This window comes from Oncorhynchus mykiss, chromosome 11, assembly GCF_013265735.2.
Source record: "Oncorhynchus mykiss isolate Arlee chromosome 11, USDA_OmykA_1.1, whole genome shotgun sequence".
NCBI lineage: Eukaryota > Metazoa > Chordata > Actinopteri > Salmoniformes > Salmonidae > Oncorhynchus > Oncorhynchus mykiss.
Window position 1 is genome coordinate 69,725,807 of NC_048575.1, and position 17,980 is coordinate 69,743,786.

General features: G+C 46.4%; 2 protein-coding genes across 3 annotated transcripts in view; one reads left to right on the forward strand and one right to left on the reverse strand.

Annotated features, from left to right (window-relative positions):
- The first annotated feature begins 960 nt into the window (after nt 1–960).
- On the forward strand, nt 961–12,584 carry pold2 (polymerase (DNA directed), delta 2, regulatory subunit). Of its 2 annotated transcripts, none has more exons than XM_036936232.1 (11): nt 961–1,120; nt 1,466–1,706; nt 1,807–1,928; nt 2,048–2,171; nt 2,312–2,426; nt 2,736–2,934; nt 3,128–3,208; nt 3,329–3,486; nt 3,766–3,893; nt 6,553–6,654; nt 11,865–12,584. In XM_036936232.1, exons 2-11 carry the CDS (start codon nt 1,472–1,474, stop codon nt 12,023–12,025), a joined length of 1,425 nt encoding a protein of 474 aa, XP_036792127.1. In that variant the 5' UTR covers nt 961–1,120; nt 1,466–1,471; the 3' UTR covers nt 12,026–12,584. The 2 variants fall into 2 exon arrangements, with proteins under 2 accessions (XP_036792127.1, XP_036792128.1); XM_036936233.1 differs by having other exon boundaries at nt 1,813–1,928; nt 11,865–12,582.
- The window catches only part of LOC110536316 (adipocyte enhancer-binding protein 1), a 31,936-nt gene continuing 26,343 nt past the window's right edge, over nt 12,388–17,980 (reverse strand). The window contains exons 11-23 of the mRNA XM_036936231.1: nt 17,825–17,909; nt 17,409–17,553; nt 17,249–17,340; nt 16,935–17,058; nt 16,640–16,836; nt 16,161–16,337; nt 15,809–15,981; nt 15,050–15,550; nt 14,797–14,927; nt 14,172–14,311; nt 13,979–14,078; nt 13,595–13,761; nt 12,388–13,505 (exon numbers count right to left, since the gene is read on the reverse strand). Coding sequence (XP_036792126.1) covers nt 13,134–13,505; nt 13,595–13,761; nt 13,979–14,078; nt 14,172–14,311; nt 14,797–14,927; nt 15,050–15,550; nt 15,809–15,981; nt 16,161–16,337; nt 16,640–16,836; nt 16,935–17,058; nt 17,249–17,340; nt 17,409–17,553; nt 17,825–17,909 — 2,404 coding nt within the window. The 3' untranslated portion in view covers nt 12,388–13,133. The remainder of the gene's footprint in view (nt 13,506–13,594; nt 13,762–13,978; nt 14,079–14,171; nt 14,312–14,796; nt 14,928–15,049; nt 15,551–15,808; nt 15,982–16,160; nt 16,338–16,639; nt 16,837–16,934; nt 17,059–17,248; nt 17,341–17,408; nt 17,554–17,824; nt 17,910–17,980) is intronic.

The following is a 17,980-nucleotide window of genomic DNA, read 5'->3' on the forward strand; positions in this document are numbered from 1 at the left end:
ATGGCATGATCATGAATAATACTTAATGTATTACTGTATACAGTAATGTATGGGATTAGCAAATTAGAAAAATAACCATTATTGAGAAGAAAAATAACAGACAATGAGGGCATGACAAACACACACACACAGGTGTGATTGTGACACCTTGTGACATGCTGAATCATGTTTTTTATTGACATGATGTGGATAACTGTGTGTGACTGTCCTCAATGTCACACACACACCTACCAACTGCTTATTCTATTCACTCAATGGGTATGCTTCTTCTCTTGTCAAAACGTGTTGTGTGTGGGTGTGCCATATTCTGATAGATAGATGCATAGCCGCAGGAAGTAGTTTGGGGGTGCTGAGATACTTGTTCTGTATTAGCAGTCCCAGAAAACTAAAGGCCCAGCTCTTTTTTTTTTTACATTTTCAGGGGGTGCTGCACCCTCAGCACCCCTACTTCCAGCTGTTATGGATAGATGCACACATTCCCTCTATTAATGTAACATAATAACTCATCCTTACCATAGTAATGGCCCACTGCCAGTGGGCATACATTCGGGAGGAAGTGAGCTGAATAGTTTAGAGCAGGGCTCTCCAACCCTGTTCCTAGAGAGCTACCATCCTGTAGGGCGGTAGGAACAGGGTTGGAGTGAACACCTACATAACAGTAGCTCTCTAGGAACAGAGTTGGAGTGAACACCTACAGGACAGTATCAAATCAAATTTATTTATATAGCCCTTCATACATCAGCTGATATCTCAAAGTGCTGTACAGAAACCCAGCCTAAAACCCCAAACAGCAAGCAATGCAGGTGTAGAAGACAGTAGCTCTCCAGGAACAGTGAACACCTACAGGATGGTAGTTCTCTAGGAACAGGGTTGGAGAACCCTGGTTTAGAGGACGTATAATAAGACGTCCAAGAACTCAAAACTCCGTTTTGACCTTACAAACATGTCTGACTGGTTTGTCTGTTACGTAAGACGTTGTGCAACGTCGACGCCGGGTAACAGTCAAATTTCGCGGGAGATATCTAAGCTATGCTCTTTTGAAAGAACAAACTCCTTTCCAAAAGTAAACGTGCATTTCAACAAAATCGCATTTTTTGTCACGAATAAAAGGCCAATAAAGGTAATGTAAATACTTTATTTAACGCATTGACGTTTTCCTGTTTTCGCAGGACACTGCTTTTGTTGACAACAACAAGACGTTAGCAGCTAGCTTAGGTAGCTAACTAACGGAAGCTAAAGTATTAGCGAGCTAAAGTTAATAACCACACTCACATTTGCAGACCACGGTACAATCATTGTAACTATTTATGAGCTGAGTTGAGGTTTAGCTAGCAGTAGTGGAGATGGCATATGGACTGTGTTTAAGCCCTGTTCAAACTACCTAAACTAGCAAGGATACCGTGTTCATTACAGCTGCAATGCAAGATCCCATATCATGTGTTTAACTTAATAACTGTCTCCCCAGGCAGCTATGTTCTCTGAGGTAAGCGCCCCTCAGGAGGGTTCCTGTTCTCTTCTGTTGTGTCGTCCTGGCTCCGAGGACCAGGAGCCCTCCGTGTTTGACAGGGTCAAGCCGGCATACTCACCCTGCTCTGAGCGTTTCAAGCTGGGGGAGCGCAGCTTCAACCGCCAGTATGCGCACATTTACGCCACACGACTCATGCAGATGAGCCCCCTGCTCACGGAGAGGGCCCAGCAGAAATGGGGTAAGTGCAGGGTTGACCCCTAGCTCTCCAATTTGCTGCAACAGTTCATACACCAATACCTTGCTGAGAGTTAACTCTGTCCTGACTCCCTCCCTGTCAGGTGCAGATGTACGGATCAGGAAGTTGTGTGATCTGCAGATGGGTGAGCAGTGTTGCATTGTGGGAACCCTGTTCAAGCACATGGAACTGCAGCCATCCATTCTGAAGGAAATCAGTGAGGAAGTAAGAAGTTGCTAACATAAAATCAGACTTTGATTGTCATGAAACAAACAGGATCGTTTGCCAAAGTCTGTATACTGTATCTGGTAGTAACTCTTTAACTACATCTCTCTCTCTCTTAGCACAATCTGCTGCCCCAGCCTCCGCGCACGAGGTACATCAGCGAATCAGATGAGTTGATACTGGAGGACGAGCTGCAGAGGATCAAATTAGAGGGCAATATTGATGTGGACAAGTTTGTCACAGGTTTCTGTCTCCTCTGTACCTTCTACCTAGTGTATCAGGATAGACGAGCTTGTCTCAGTTCTCATGTAGTAATTATGACTGCCTCCTTTGTTTTGTTGTTTTTATTATTTATGTTTCTCGCTCTCCTTTCTCACTCTTAGGTAGTGTTATTGCTATTTATGGTGCAGAAAAGAATGATGGGAAATTCACAGTGGATGATTTCTGTACTGCTGACCTTCCCCCGCAGGCCCCCAGAACCACTCTCAGCTCAGACAGGTACACACACACACACCATACCTGACTTTGTGAAATGTCAAACTTTAGAAGTGTACCAGTATCACAACACTGCAAAGGAAACTAAACAGGAAGCGGACCTAAATTCTAGAGGAAAACAGTCTTAATGTTGGATTAAACAGCCTTTTGTTGTCACCCAGAGTCACATTTGTTTATTTAACAAACTATAGCACACAATATTTAACAAAAGTAGGTTTTAAAGGACCAAAGCGTAGAGTCTGCTTTTTCTATTTTGCCAAGGAAAATGTGGTATTGTGACAACACTAAACTAATATATTATGTTGTGTGTAGGTTTGTGCTGCTGTTGTCAGGTTTGGGTCTGGGCGGTAGTCATGCAGACAGTATGCTGGCTTTACAGCTGCTTGTTGACATGGTAACGGGTCACCTAGGTGACCAGGGGGAGCAGAGTGGTGCATCGACAATCTCCAGGGTTCTACTGGCCGGGAACCTTCTGAGCCAAAGCACACAGGACAAGGACGCATCCACCAAGGTGAGGGGACTTATTTAGCTGTGACATCCATTCATTTCAGTTGATGAGAAAGTGAGCTATTACCGTAGCTTACACTTATCAAATCATTATAGTAGAATTGTCTTGACTTAGAGGCTACTGGTTCATTTTGAACTGTCCAGTGTGTGCGTGTGCGTGCGTGCAATGTTTTCCTAACTGTGTATTGTCCCTCCAGGCTAAATACTTGACTAAGAAAACCCAGGCAGGCACTGTGGATGCCATGCGTCTGCTGGATGAGATGCTGATGCAGCTGGTGGTGAGTTCCAGAGATTCCTACCACCTACACCAGGGATGTCACAGCTTGGGCAGTATTTATCTAGTTTGCCATAGAATGTGCCATTCATTCAGTTATCTGAAGTGTGTCCTCCTCTCCTAGTCGTCAGTTCCAGTGGATGTGATGCCGGGCCAGTATGATCCTACTAACTATACCCTGCCCCAGCAGCCCCTACACCACTGTATGTTCCCCCTCTCCTCCTCCTACCCCACCCTGCAGCTGGCCTCCAACCCACACCAGGCCACCCTGGATGGGGTGAGGTGAGTCTTAACAACCCTGGGGCTTCTGGACTTAGAGCTTGGAAACATTTTGTTTGTTTTGACCAACTTCACAAAGCATTCTCTGTGGAAGAGTAATGTGGTCACTGTTTTCAAATGGGATTTTTGTATTGCCATAACCTTTTGCATTAAGCGAGCTAATGTATTTCCTGATGCCCTTTGTACTACAGATATGTGCTAGCTAGGTGTAAGTTGGGTTGTGTATGTCATGTGAAGTTGTCTGTAAGGAGCCAATGCAAAGGTCTTCCCTGTGTGCCTTAGGATCCTGGGGACGTCAGGGCAGAATGTGAAAGACATCCAGAAGTACAGCAGCATGGACAGTCACCTGGAGATACTGGAGAATACACTGAGGCTTAGACACCTCGCCCCTACTGCACCTGACACACTAGGTATGAACACACACCTCACTCCTACTGTACCTGACACACTGGGTATGAACACACACCTCACCCCTACTGTACCTGACACACTGGGTATGAACACACACCTCACTCCTACTGCACCTGACACACTGGGTATGAACACACACCTCACCCCTACTGCACCTGACACACTGGGTATGAACACACACCTCACCCCTACTGTACCTGACACACTGGGTATGAACACACACCTCACCCCTACTGTACCTGACACACTGGGTATGAACACACACCTCACCCCTACTGTACCTGACACACTGGGTATGAACACACACCTCACCCCTACTGTACCTGACACACTGGGTATGAACACACACCTCGCCCCTACTGTACCTGACACACTGGGTATGAACACACACCTCACCCCTACTGTACCTGACACACTGGGTATGAACACACACCTCACCCCTACTGTACCTGACACACTGGGTATGAACACACACCTCACCCCTACTGCACCTGATTTAGCGGCGGCCTTGGCCTCAGTGATTTAGCGTCGGCTCGGCGGCCTTGGCCTCAGTGATTTAGCGTCGGCTCGGCGGCCTCGGCCTCAGTGATTTAGCGGCGGCTCGGCGGCCTCGGCCTCAGTGATTTAGCAGCGGCTCGGCGGCCTTGGCCTCAGTGATTTAGCGCCGGCTCGGCGGCCTTGGCCTCGGTGATTTAGCGGCGGCCTTGGCCTCAGTGATTTAGCGCCGGCTCGGCGGCCTTGGCCTCGGTGATTTAGCGGCGGCCTTGGCCTCAGTGATTTAGCGCCGGCTCGGCGGCCTTGGCCTCGGTGATTTAGCGGCGGCCTTGGCCTCAGTGATTTAGCGCCGGCTCGGCGGCCTTGGCCTCGGTGATTTAGCGCCGGCCTTGGCCTCAGTGATTTAGCGCCGGCTCGGCGGCCTTGGCCTCGGTGATTTAGCGGCGGCCTTGGCCTCAGTGATTTAGCGGCGGCTCGGTGACAGGCTTCTCCACCACGCTGCTTTGATCCAATCCTGCCGTTGTGCCCTGGCGAAGCATGGTGGATATTATAAAGTGGCTATCAGCTACCTACCTAACTTAACATTAGCTCAATTCCATCCAGCTGCTCGGTGAAAAAAGTTTATTCGTAGTAGGTCACTTTGAAAGTATAAACCCAAATGGTCAAATTGACCCTGCCCTTCTGTTTATTTTCAACTGGTAAAATGTGTTTGAAGTATGATGCGTGCAAGGGAGTTGCATGAATGAAGCATACACAACAAATCGGTTGGGCATGACGGAGGGGGCAGATTGTGGGACAGAATTAGGGATACAAACAAAGGGGGAATTGCCACCTCATACCTGACCCACTGGATAAGAACACACACACACCTCATACCTGACCCACTGGATAAGAACACACACACACCTCATACCTGACCCACTGGATAAGAACACATACACACACACACCTCATACCTGACCCACTGGATAAGAACACACACACCTCATAACTGACCCACTGGGTAAAAACACACACCTCATACCTGACCCACTGGATAAGAACACACACACACCTCATACCTGACCCACTGGATAAGAACACATACACACACCTCATACCTGACCCACTGGATAAGAACACACACACACCTCATACCTGACCCACTGGATAAGAACACATACACACACACACCTCATACCTGACCCACTGGATAAGAACACGCACACCTCATAACTGACCCACTGGGTAAAAACACACACCTCATACCTGACCCACTGGATAAGAACACACACACACCTCATACCTGACCCACTGGATAAGAACACATACACACACCTCATACCTGACCCACTGGATAAGAACACATACACACACCTCATACCTGACCCACTGGATAAGAACACACACACACACACACACCTCATACCTGACCCACTGGATAAGAACACACACACACCTCATACCTGACCCACTGGATAAGAACACATACACACACCTCATACCTGACCCACTGGATAAGAACACACACACACCTCATACCTGACCCACTGGATAAAAACACACACACACACACACCTCATACCTGACCCACTGGATAAGAACACATACACACACCTCATACCTGACCCACTGGATAAGAACACATACACACACCTCATACCTGACCCACTGGATGAAAACACACACACACCTCATACCTGACCCACTGGATAAAAACACACACACACACACACACACACACCTCATACCTGACCCACTGGATAAAAACACACACACACACACACCTCATACCTGACCCACTGGATAAAAACACACACACGCCTCATACTTGACCCACGGGGTAAGAACACACACACACACACCTCATACCTGAGCCACTGGGTAAGAACACACACACACGCCTCATACCTGACCCACTGGATAAAAACACACACACACCTCATACCTGACCCACGGGGTAAGAACACACACACACACACCTCATACCTGACCCACGGGATAAGAACACACACACCTCATACCTGACCCACTGGGTAAGAACACACACTTTCTCCCTCACTCTCTCTGGTTGTGCAGACTAAGAACACACGCACACACACACACACCTCATACCTGACCCACTGGATAAAAAAAAACCACACACCTCATACCTCATACTGGTCTTATCTGGTGTTCTCTCAGGGTGTTATCCATTCTACCTGAAGGACCCTTTCATCCTGGAGGAATGTCCTCATGTGTACTTCAGCGGCAACGCCCCCTCCTACCAGGCCAAACGCATCACCGGTGAGTCCCCACTGTTACTGGAAACCTGGCATGACTGTTTATTCACATTGGAGCATTGCACTGTGCTGGTCCAGTATTACACACTGATAGTTGACAGTTGCCAGTCCTTTCTACACTGAACAAAAATAACAAATGCAACATGCAGCAATTTCAAAGATTTTACTGAGTTACAGTTCATATAAGGAAATCAGTCAACTGAAATAAGTAAAATAGTCCCTAATCTATGGATTTCAAATGACTGGGAATACAGATATGCATCTGTCGATCACAGATAGGTTTTCTGATCCACGACCCTGTCAGTATCTGGTGTGACCACCATTTGCCTCATGAAGCACGACACATCGCCTTCACATAGAGTTGACCAGGCTGTTGATTGTGGCCTGTGAAATGTTGTCCCACATTAGGGCTGTGGCAGTCATCAAATTTTGTCAGCTGGTTATTGTCAAGCAAAAGCCTGCCTGTCTCACAGTAATTTACCGTGAATTAAGATAAGCACGTTCAGCATCTCCAGGCTTCCACACATACACGCCAGCTGATGCGTGCCTTAATAAAGTTGAATAAACTAGTTGAATGTTCACCATCACAATAAATCCTTGATTTATTTTGGTCAGGTCTAAAGAAACATGATGATATTATTATTTTTCTACACTTTGGCATCCGTCACCCCAGGTTAGTCCATCGGACTTCCAGTGTGTGATTTAAGTGTGATTTATCACTGGAACGTATTTCCACTGCTCCAGAGTCTAATGGTGGAAAGCTTTACCCCACTCCAGCCGACGCTTGGCATTGCGTATGGTGATCTTAGGCTTGTGTGCGGCTGCTCGGCAAAGGAAACCCATTTCATGAAGCTCCAGACGAACAGTTCTCATGCTGACGTTGCTTCCAGAGGCAGTTTGGATCTCGGTAGTGAGTGTTACAACCGAGGACAGACTATTTTTACGCGCTTCTGCACTCAGCAGTCCTGCTCTGTAAGCTTGTGTGGCCTACCACTTTGCGGCCGAACCGATGTTGCTCCTAGACGTTTCCACTTCACAATAACAGCACTTACAGTTGCCTGGGGCAGAAACTTTACAAATAGACTTGTTAGAACGATGGCATCCTATGACGGTGCCACGTTGAAAGTCACTGAGCTCTTCACTAAGGCCATTCTACTGCCAATATTTGTCTATGGAGATTGCATGGCAGTCTGCTCAATTGTATACACCTGTCAGCAACGGGTGTGGCTGAAATAGCCAAATCTGTTCATTTTAAAGGGGTGTCCACATACTTTTGTGTATTTCAGGTAAATAGAATAGGAGTTGGCCTACTGTAGGCCTATGTTATCTGGCTATGCATCATACTGTTCATTTATCTGACAATATATGTTTAAGTCCCGTGCCATTTTTTTATATGATTTTATAGTAAGAAGAATATCATTTAGCTGAATAAAATAGAAAGGATATTTTTTTCCATTGCAGTGAGTTTGCATGTGAAGTGAATATATTGAGCATAAAAGTGATCATTTGAAACAGGTCCTATATGCTAGATTTAGTTATTTGTCAACTTTAGTTGTGAATGATACAAACCTTAGAAATCAACATATATGGACTGGATGGTGCGACTATAGGCTTTTGATGATTTGAGAAAGTAGCAAAAAAAAGTTTGTGCAGCCTGAGGCAAGGAAAAGAGCGCAGTTGTTCTCTCATCAAGTGATCATATTTTCACCCATCAGACTATCCTCCAATTTAATCTTGTCTTTACCTATATTTAACATTCGTTTCAGATTAGAATGGCCCATTTTCCAAATGGCAGGGGGAAAAGACATGTAATCTGTATGCACTAGAATAGTGAATGGAGGCCGCGTGCTTTCCCGCCGGTCCGTTTTGTAGGCTACTTGGGTTTTATAGCGGAGCGTGTGCTTAATATGAGCAGCTGAAAAATGTATATAACATCACTTATTTCACTCCATGCATCAACCACTGTTTGAGAAGCATGCTCTCGCTGCCTGACTGGTGATATTCTGCCTAAACTCTGTATGCCATGGGTTCTCCAACCTTGTTCCTGCAGCTACCCAGTGCTTAATATGGGAAACCAAGTGAAATTTGTTCTGGAACATCGATAGTAGCATGTTTCCGGAAACAAAACATATTTCACTAAACTGTTGACAGGCCGTCTGCGCGCTGGAGAATTTATTAAAGGAGAGCGAGGAGGAGATGGAAAGGCATGGTGGTGAGATTCTGTATAGTTAAAGGTAATGTCACCCAATTAATCATGAAAATATAAAAAAATGCCTTATTACTCGACTATTCAAATACAAATTCACTATAATTTTAGGCTAACTCTAAGCCGCCCTTCAGTCAATGAACCAACCGCATTGCCTAGGGCTGTACGTTCTCTCTCCCAGACTCAAGGATAGACATTTTGGTTTAGCATAAAGTAACCAGTCCATCCAGTATGCATAATAATATAGTCCACACTCAAAGGCAATTACTCATTCTATTTGATTTTAGAGTACAGACTAGACCAATTATGTACTAAAGACATCTTAAATCAGTTTAGTTTTTCTGCCATTGTTATATGGGGTAGGCTATATATTGTATGGCACAATCATCATTTCAATTCAGATTTTTTTTCTGGGCCTGGGCTCATTAAGCCTCTGCATATGCTCTAATGAAGTAATATACAGCCAGGTCATCTGATTAGCTGGCTGCCTCGGACAGATTTGCATATTCAGAGTTGTAACCGAAAGACGTGGATGTCAATTTTAAGGCAGCCTTCCGCACCTCTGATTCAGAGGGGTTGGGTTAAATGCGGAAGACACATTTCACTAAACTGAAAACATTGACTAGGGATTCCCTTCCAATAATACAGTGAGGGAAAAAAGTATTTGATCCCTGCTGATTTTGTATGTTTGCCCACTGACAAAGAAATTATCAGTCTAATTTTAATGGTAGGTTTATTTGAACAGTGAGAGACAGACTAACAACAAAACAATCCAGAAAAACGCATGTCAAAAATGTTATAAATTGATTTGCATTTTAATGAGGGAAATAAGTATTTGACCCCTCTGCAAAACATGACTTAGTACTTGGTGGCAAAACCCTTGTTGGCAATCAGAGGTCAGATGTTTCTTGTAGTTGGCCACCAGGTTTGCACACATCACAGGAGGGATTTTGTCCCACTCCTCTTTGCAGATCTTCTCCAAGTCATTAAGATTTTGAGGCTGACGTTTGGTCTTGGCCATGGTGGAGAGTTTGGAATCTGATTGATTCATTTCTTCTGTGGACAGGTGGCTTTTATACAGGTAACAAACTGAGATTAGGAACACTCCCTTTAATAAGTGTGCTCCTAATCTCAGCTCGTTACCTGTATAAAAGACACCTGAGAGCCAGAAATCTTTCTGGTTGAGAGGGGGTCAAATACTTATTTCCCTCATTAAAGTGCAAGTCAATTTACAACATTTTTGACATGCGTTTTTCTGGATTGTTTTGTTGTTATTCTGTCTATCACTGTTCAAAGAAACCTACCATTAAAATTATAGACTGATAATGTCTTTGTCAGTGGGCAAACGTACAAAATCAGCAGGGGATCAAATACGTCCCTCACTGTATGCTTGAAGGTGTTTTGCATTAATCATCACCTTATAAAGCGCTGTCCATTTCGTTGAGTTTAGGCTTTGAAACAACATCCACAGCAACCATGTTTTTACAGTTTCAACCCCCTGTTGAACTTTTCTTCAAATTGATCATCATAGTGAGGTGAGTTTTAGAAGTATGATAGGCCTAAGTGTTGGATGTGATTTTTGATTGCATTTGCTTTGGTGTGAGTGGTTCGAGGGACAATACAGTCCTGAGTACCAGGCCATTAAGACCTGATGGTAGTTAGCAGGTTGGGTACTACCAAAGCATGTCCAGGAGGTTTCCATGACTCAACGGCCACATGGAATTTTACTGCGGTCATGACCGGTAGGTAATACAGTCACTGCAACAGCCCTAGTTCCACTGCTCTTCAATGGCTGTGTGAAGTTGCTGGATATTGGCAGGAACTGGAACATGCTGTTGTACGTGTCAATCCAGAGCATCCCAAACAAGCTCAGTTGGTGACATGTCTGGTGAGTATGCAGGACATGGAAGAAACTGGTAAATGTTCAGTTTCCGGGAATTGTGTACAGATCCTTGCGACATGCTGAAACAGCGGCGGATGAATGGCACGACAATGGGCCTCAGGATCTCATCATGGTATCTATGTTCATTCAAATTGCCATCAATAAAATGAAATAGTTTGTTGTCCGTAGCTTAGGTCTGCCCATACCATAACCCCACCACCATGGGGCACACTGTTCACAACATTGACATCAGCAAACCGCTCGCCCACACAACACCGTACATGTTGTTCTGCCATCTGCCCAGTACAGTTGAAACCGGGATTCACCTGTGAAGAGCAGACTTCTCCAGCGTGCCAGTGACCATCAAAGCTGAGCATTTGCCTACTGAAGTCGGTTACAACGCTGAACTGTAGTCAAGTCAAGAGCCTGCTGAGGAGCTTCCCTGAGACGGTTTCTGACAGTTTGTGCAACATTTCTTCAGTTGTTCAAACCCAGTTTCATCAGCTGTCCGGTTGGCTGGTCTCAGACAATCCCGCAGGTGAAGAAGCCGTATGTGGAGGTCCTGGACTAGCGTGGTTACACGTGGTCTGCGTTTGTGAGGCCAGTTGGACGTACTGCCAAATTCTCTAAAACATTGGAGGTTGCTTATGGTAGAGAAAAACATTCCAATTATCAATTAGCAACAGCTCTGGGGGACATTCTTGCAGTCGGAATGCCAATTACGCGCTCCCTCAAAACTTCGGACATCTGTGGCATTGTGTCGTGTGACAAAACTGCACATTTTATAGGGGTATTTTATTGTCCTCAGCGCAAGGTGCACCTGTGTAATGATCATGCCATTTAATTAGCTTATTGATATGCCACACCTGTCAGATGGATGGATTATCTTGGGAAAGGAGAAAAGCTCACTAACAGGGATGTAAACACTTTGTATGCAACATTTTCTGGCATCATTTATTTCAGCTCATGAAACATGGGAACAACACGTGTTCTGTTTAAAAATGTTCAGTGTACATTTTGCGGGATCTTTTGCGATCTACATATGTTTTAGCAACTGGTGTACTGTAGTTGCATGGGTGACATGGGGTGTAATTTAATGACCAGTTACATGCCCCACCCTCCCTAGGTGCTGACGGTCAGGAAGTCCTCCTGGTGGCTATTCCAGAGTTCAGCAGCACTCAGACAGCCTGCCTGGTCAACCTCCGGACTCTGGAGTGTGAGCCAATCCGCTTCTCTTCCTTCTCTGCTGGTGATGATGAGGAGAGTGAGATGAACATCAGCCACTGAAGGAGCAACGCACACTCTTTGTCCTCAGCCCCTTCCCCTGGTCCTCAAATGGAATCAGGTTGTACACTATCAAAAATGTTTTTAAAGTGTCTGCTGAAGTCTCTCATTGGTTTCTCTTGATCAGCAAATATATCAGTCATTATATATAGTAAATATGGAGGATCAATGATGCTGTGCAGTCATCCCAGTACTGTTTGAGTAGAAGGAAACATGTTGCTAATGAAAGGTGTGTGTGTGATGGAACGGACTATCTAATGAAGAGCTTTGTTTGTGTGCCGATGCCCAGACTCCTGTATTTGTCAACACACATTGTTTCCATTTTAGTACGGTAGATGGTGTCATGAAGAACAAAACACAAATGCTGTACGTAAATGAGCCTTTATTCATTGAAAAAATAACTTTCCTCAGCTACGTTATGAGGAACATTTCAGAAAATCTCTCGTTCTCTCAACCTTCAACTAACATTTTGTGAAGTTAACATTTTAATGTCTGTTGGTATTATGGTTTTGCTGTCATGGGTGAAAATAATGTAAATAAATCCTCCCTTTTCAAAGAAATACATTTTGCTTCTTTGTTTTTACTCTTCAGGGGTGGAGGTGGTAAAAATAAGTTTAATTTACAACCAGCACATATACATGATCTCTGAAGCACATTCTCTAGGAAGGCCTTGGTGTAAAAGGACCTTCCCAGATATCGGTACTGACATTTTCATTTGTGTTGAACTTCGTATCAAAAGACCTACTCAAGCAGTTATACAGAACACTGACATTAGCGTGTGCGTCTGACTATTCAACATCTTTGTTCCTTTTGAGTTTCTGTAAATATACCTAAACGCTTCTTGTGGCCCATTTGTAGATCTGAAAGAATGGATGGGTTCAGTAATATAGGAGGGGGAGAGTCAATCTATCCTATTGGAGATTAAGCCATATTGCTTAAACATATCCAGTCCACTCAGATTTTCAAGGGGTCACTTAATTGTCCAGGAATTGAGTTAACAGTCTGGGCTTGACTGACAAATTGGTCCTGTTCAACTTCTTCCTTCCCTACCTTGATTATTTTAAGGAAATGGGGAGAAAGGATGTATTGGAACAAGGTCTTGGTGTTACCCTTAGTAATCGTCGATCTCGTAGTTGTAATCCAAGATGGAGTCTGTGAAACCTTCTGGTGCCGATGTTTGCCCCTCTCCTATGAGCCACGAGTCGTACCAGGCAGTGGTGGGTTCTGCCTCTGTTGTCGTGGGAACCGGCGTGGTTGTCGGGGGCAAAGTCGTTGTCGATCTCATCAGTTTCTGTTGTCGTAGACGACGGAGGCGGCCGAGCCTCCTCTTTTGCTGGCGCATGCGACTCGTCTCAGGTTCATTGGCGGCAGCACCATTGTTATGAACCACACGGCTGTTACCGTTGGAGGCGGTGTTCCGTCGTGTTCCACCGTTGCCGTGGCTGAGCAAGCGGATGGGCTTGTTGCCGTGCAGGGCCATGATCTGTTGATGAATTGATAGTATTTATATAGCGCTTCATTGGCTCTCAAAGGGCTAATGGGTAACCTAATTGTAGGTGTAGCAGTACGCACCTGTTTGATGCGGTCCCAGTTGGACTTGGCCAGGTTAAAGCTGCAGGTAGTTGCCCCTGGCTCGTAGCCCACCACACACAGCTTGGTCAGGGGGGTGAAGCCTTCTGCCCGCACCGTCACACGGTACTCACCTGGGTTCAACAAGCGCCAGTAGTCCCCTGTTACAGCTGTGGAGGGAGGAGAGGGGTTAGACTGCACATTCAGTGAGGATAGCAGGCTCCTGGAGTGCTTTTGGTTTGTTCAGGGGCAAAGGGACAGCAGGCTGTTACCAATAGTGCTCACCTGAAGTTTCATGAATCTGCCAATATGGCGGTGCATGGCAACACTGATTTGTTAAGCAGTAATGCAGGAGGCAGTATGGGGTATGGCTGACACTGTACCCACCTGTAGTGACATCATGGTTGACCCCCTCTACAGACACTGTGGCATTAGTGATGGGGTTCCCCTCATTGTCTTTCACCACGCCCCTGATCCCACGATGTACCTGGGTGAAGTGAAAACCAGGGGTCAAAGGGTCACGGTCACTATACAGCCACTCCATGACTAGGTGTGTTTGGTAAATTGTGTGTGTGATTACCTGCTCCATGAAGGTGAGCATGGCCTCTCTGTTCTTCTCCCACTCAATGACCAGCTCACTCTGATGGGGGAACTTATCACAGCCCAGGAACATTGACAGCTCCAGACAGTTAGTGTGCAGGTAGCTGAAATCATTCATACCTGAGGACGGAGGAGGATAGGGGGGAGGGAGAGACGGGAAGGAGAAAGGGATGAGGGAGAGATGGGAAGGAGAAAGGGATGAGGAAGAGACGGGAAGGAGAAAGGGATGAGGGAGAGACGGGAAGGAGAAAGGGACGAGGGAGAGACGGGAAGGAGAAAGGGACGAGGGAGAGACGGGAAGGAGAAAGGGACGAGGGAGAGACGGGAAGGAGAAAGGGACGAGGGAGAGACGGGAAGGAGAAAGGGACGAGGGAGAGACGGGAAGGAGAAAGGGACGAGGGAGAGACAAAGGTAGCAATTATTGGCCACCAGAGAGTGGCATTGTCCTCAAAAGTGGGTACTTTACTCTGATGACTGATTCATGTTTCATTACACGGTTTAACCTTGTTGAACTACTGAATGTAATGTTGACTAACAAATTCCTTATTGAACAGCAGACAACAATGTAATGAAAAGGGATGTTGTCGGTTTGACTGTGTACTCACTTCCTGTGATGGGCTTCCACTTGGCGCGGTTGATGATTCCGACGCCGCCAGTGATGTCATTGCCGTGACAGGAGCCGTGGGAAGTGTATGTCATGGACAGGTGAGTGGAGGCGTAGGAGATAGCCAACCACCTGATGGCCCCATACACACACACACACACACACACACACACACACACACACACACACACTCAGATAGTCAGATATGTGGGATATTCTGATTGTTGACCTGTGGTTACCTTCAGGCTACACACCTGAAAAAGGAGGCGTCTGCCGTGGTCCTGGGTTCATCCTCAGGCTCTGCTTCCTGATGTCCCCCTCTGTCATCCTCCTCTTCCTCTTCCCTGTGGCCATAGCCATGCCCCCTCCACTCCTCCTCCAGCTCCCTGTTCTGCCGGTCCTCTTCCGGCTGCTGGTATACCCTGTTCCATCGGTCCTCTTCCGGCTGCTGGTATCCCCTGTTCCAACGGTCCTCTTCTGGTTCCTGGTATCCCCTGTTCCATCGGTCCTCTTCCGGCTGCTGGTATCCCCTGTTCCAACGCTCCTCTTCTGGTTCCTGGTATCCCCTGTTCCGCCGGTCCTCTTCTGGTTCCTGGTATCCCCTGTTCCGCCGGTCCTCTTCTGGATCCTGGTATCCCCTGTTCCAACGCTCCTCTTCTGGTTCCTGGTATCCCCTGTTTCTATCATCATCCTCTGGCTCCTCACGGTCATAGCCTCTATCCCAATCTGCCCCTCTGTCATACTCATCCTCGAACCTAGAAGAATGATTCAGATTTAGTTGATAGTTTATTTGGTTTGCCATAAAGAGAGTGCAGGAAGAGAGATATTGGGAGAGAGCGAGAGAATGAGAGTGAGTAGGAGAGCGCGAGAGAATGAGAGAGTGGGAGAGAGCCAGAGAATGAGAGTGAGTAGGAGAGCGCGAGAGAATGAGAGAGTGGGAGAGAGCCAGAGAATGAGAGTGAGTGGGAGAGAGAGAAAGAGGGAGAGAGAGAGAGAGAGTAAGTGCCTCGTACTGTCTCTTCTTGCGGCTGTGTGCCCGGTCTCTCTCGCTGGTGCTGGCGGCCTTGGTTAGGCGGTGGTTGTCGTAGGGGTAGGCCACTACCCTCTCCCCTCCCTGGAAGTTGGCCCCCAGTACAAACGGGTGGCTCTCCATCCACGAGATGATGGCTTGAGTCTCCACAGCTATCTGCAGGACAAGAAAAACAAACAGCAGCTGTCATGTTGAGGCGAAAGACAGAGAAATAGGACTTACTCGTACTGTCTCTGCTCTTCACACATCTACATTTATTTTCTCCCTCCTCTCCTGTCTTCATCCCCTCTCTTCCGCCCCTTCCTCTTCCCCATCCCCTCCCTCCCTTCACACACCTTGTCGTCCCCCACTGTGTCAGCAGGGATCTTGACATGGTGATTGGGGGTCAGTTTGGGCACCATACCCTTGTCCTCTGCCTCCCACAGAACACTGTTCAGGTCAGGGAAGTTGTGGAAGATGTCATGGCCGTCCTCCGTCCAGTGGCCTGTGGTCCAACCACTCAACTCTGAACCCTGTGGTGGCAATGGGACACAATGTTATGGAGAGAACCTGAAAGAACATCCTTACAGAACGTCTTAGGATTTGCTTGAATGTGTCTATTTTTGTCTTGTTTAAAATATCTTCTCTTAAGAAAAATAAAGTTGGGTGCCAGACTGTTCCTGCATGCAACAATACTTGCCTACAGCAAGTTGGCTAAATCAGAAACTGTCTGGCACCTAACTTTCTTTTTCTTTAAAGAAAAAAACAATTGCACCCTGGAAGAATAAAGGAGGTACAGCCGGTACCTATACCACGTATAGTGCCCAGTACTAACCGCTATGAGGGCCTTCTCCTGTCCGTCAGGATTCAGAGAGGGCACCAGGTGGGTACGTATTCCTTCCACCAGGCGGCGCACTCTGGGGTTGCCGTCTCTGTACTCCTTACAAAGGTACTGCATCAGAAGAAGAACCATCTCCCGCCCTGTTGCCTCATTTCCATGGAGACCAGCCGTGTATCGGAACTCTGGCTCACCTAAGGGGGAAAAACACAGATCGTCATAGTCTTTCCATACTAAAGAGGACACAAGTACAGAGCTTTCTGTGAAAAATACAGTATTTTTTTCTTCCCACCTATCTCATGTTCTGTGGGGTTGCCTGATATCACCATGGCCACAATGTCTAGTCCATTGGAGCTGCGGCCCAGGCTGTACATACTGGTGATGTTGGGACACTCCTCAGACACAGACTTCATCAGCTACAGTAGAGACACAGTGGAAAGCAGAGGTCACCAACCCTGGTTCTGGAGACCTACAGTCTGTGCAGGACTTTGTTACAGTCAAACACATCTGATTTTAACCAATCATCAGTGTCAAGACAGTGTTGAAGTCATTTGTAACATTAGACCTGAATCCAGTTCATGAAGGTGGTATTCATCACCATCTCACCGTGACCATATCTGAGTAGTTGTGATGTCTGAAGTCCAGGTACTGGACTGGAGTCACCTCATTCTGCAACCTCTGGTAGGCACTGGTGGGGTCTGAGGAGACAGAAACACACAGCATGAGTGTTTGTGTGTGAGTGTGTTGGTGTGTGTGTGTGACTCACCAGGCAGTGGGCATCCCAGCACCTCCAGCCTCATACAGCAACTGCCGTTCCAGCTCTGAGGGATGACTCTGATGTAGCGAGCTAGTATGGGCTCAGCTAACTGATTCAGCACTGGGGTGTCCTTATCAGAGTTACCAAAGAACAACTGGAGAGAGAGAGAGGAGAAGAGAGAGATTGAGAGCGAGAGAAAGGAAGAGATAGGGAGATAAGAGGAGAGAGAGGAGGTAAGAGGTAAAGAGAGAAGAGAAGAGAGTGGTGGTAAAAGATGGAGAGCGAGAGAGAAATATAGGACTCAATGTCCAGACACAGTAAACATTTACACCCCATGAAGAGAGGATAAGAATGAACCCTGCTTGGGAGCAAAGCTGACAAAAGCCTCATTTGAAACAGTGTAGCTGTGAGGCTAAAAGACTCACCCAGTCAGAGTAACCGTCATTCATGGTTGTCCATTCTCTGCTGTCATTACTGAATTGCACATAGTACGATGTCACAAAGTCACTCCTGGAACACAAAGTTTAGTCACCATTTTATTTAAATCTCTGTAGATAAAACATGCACTTATGTGTGTGTGT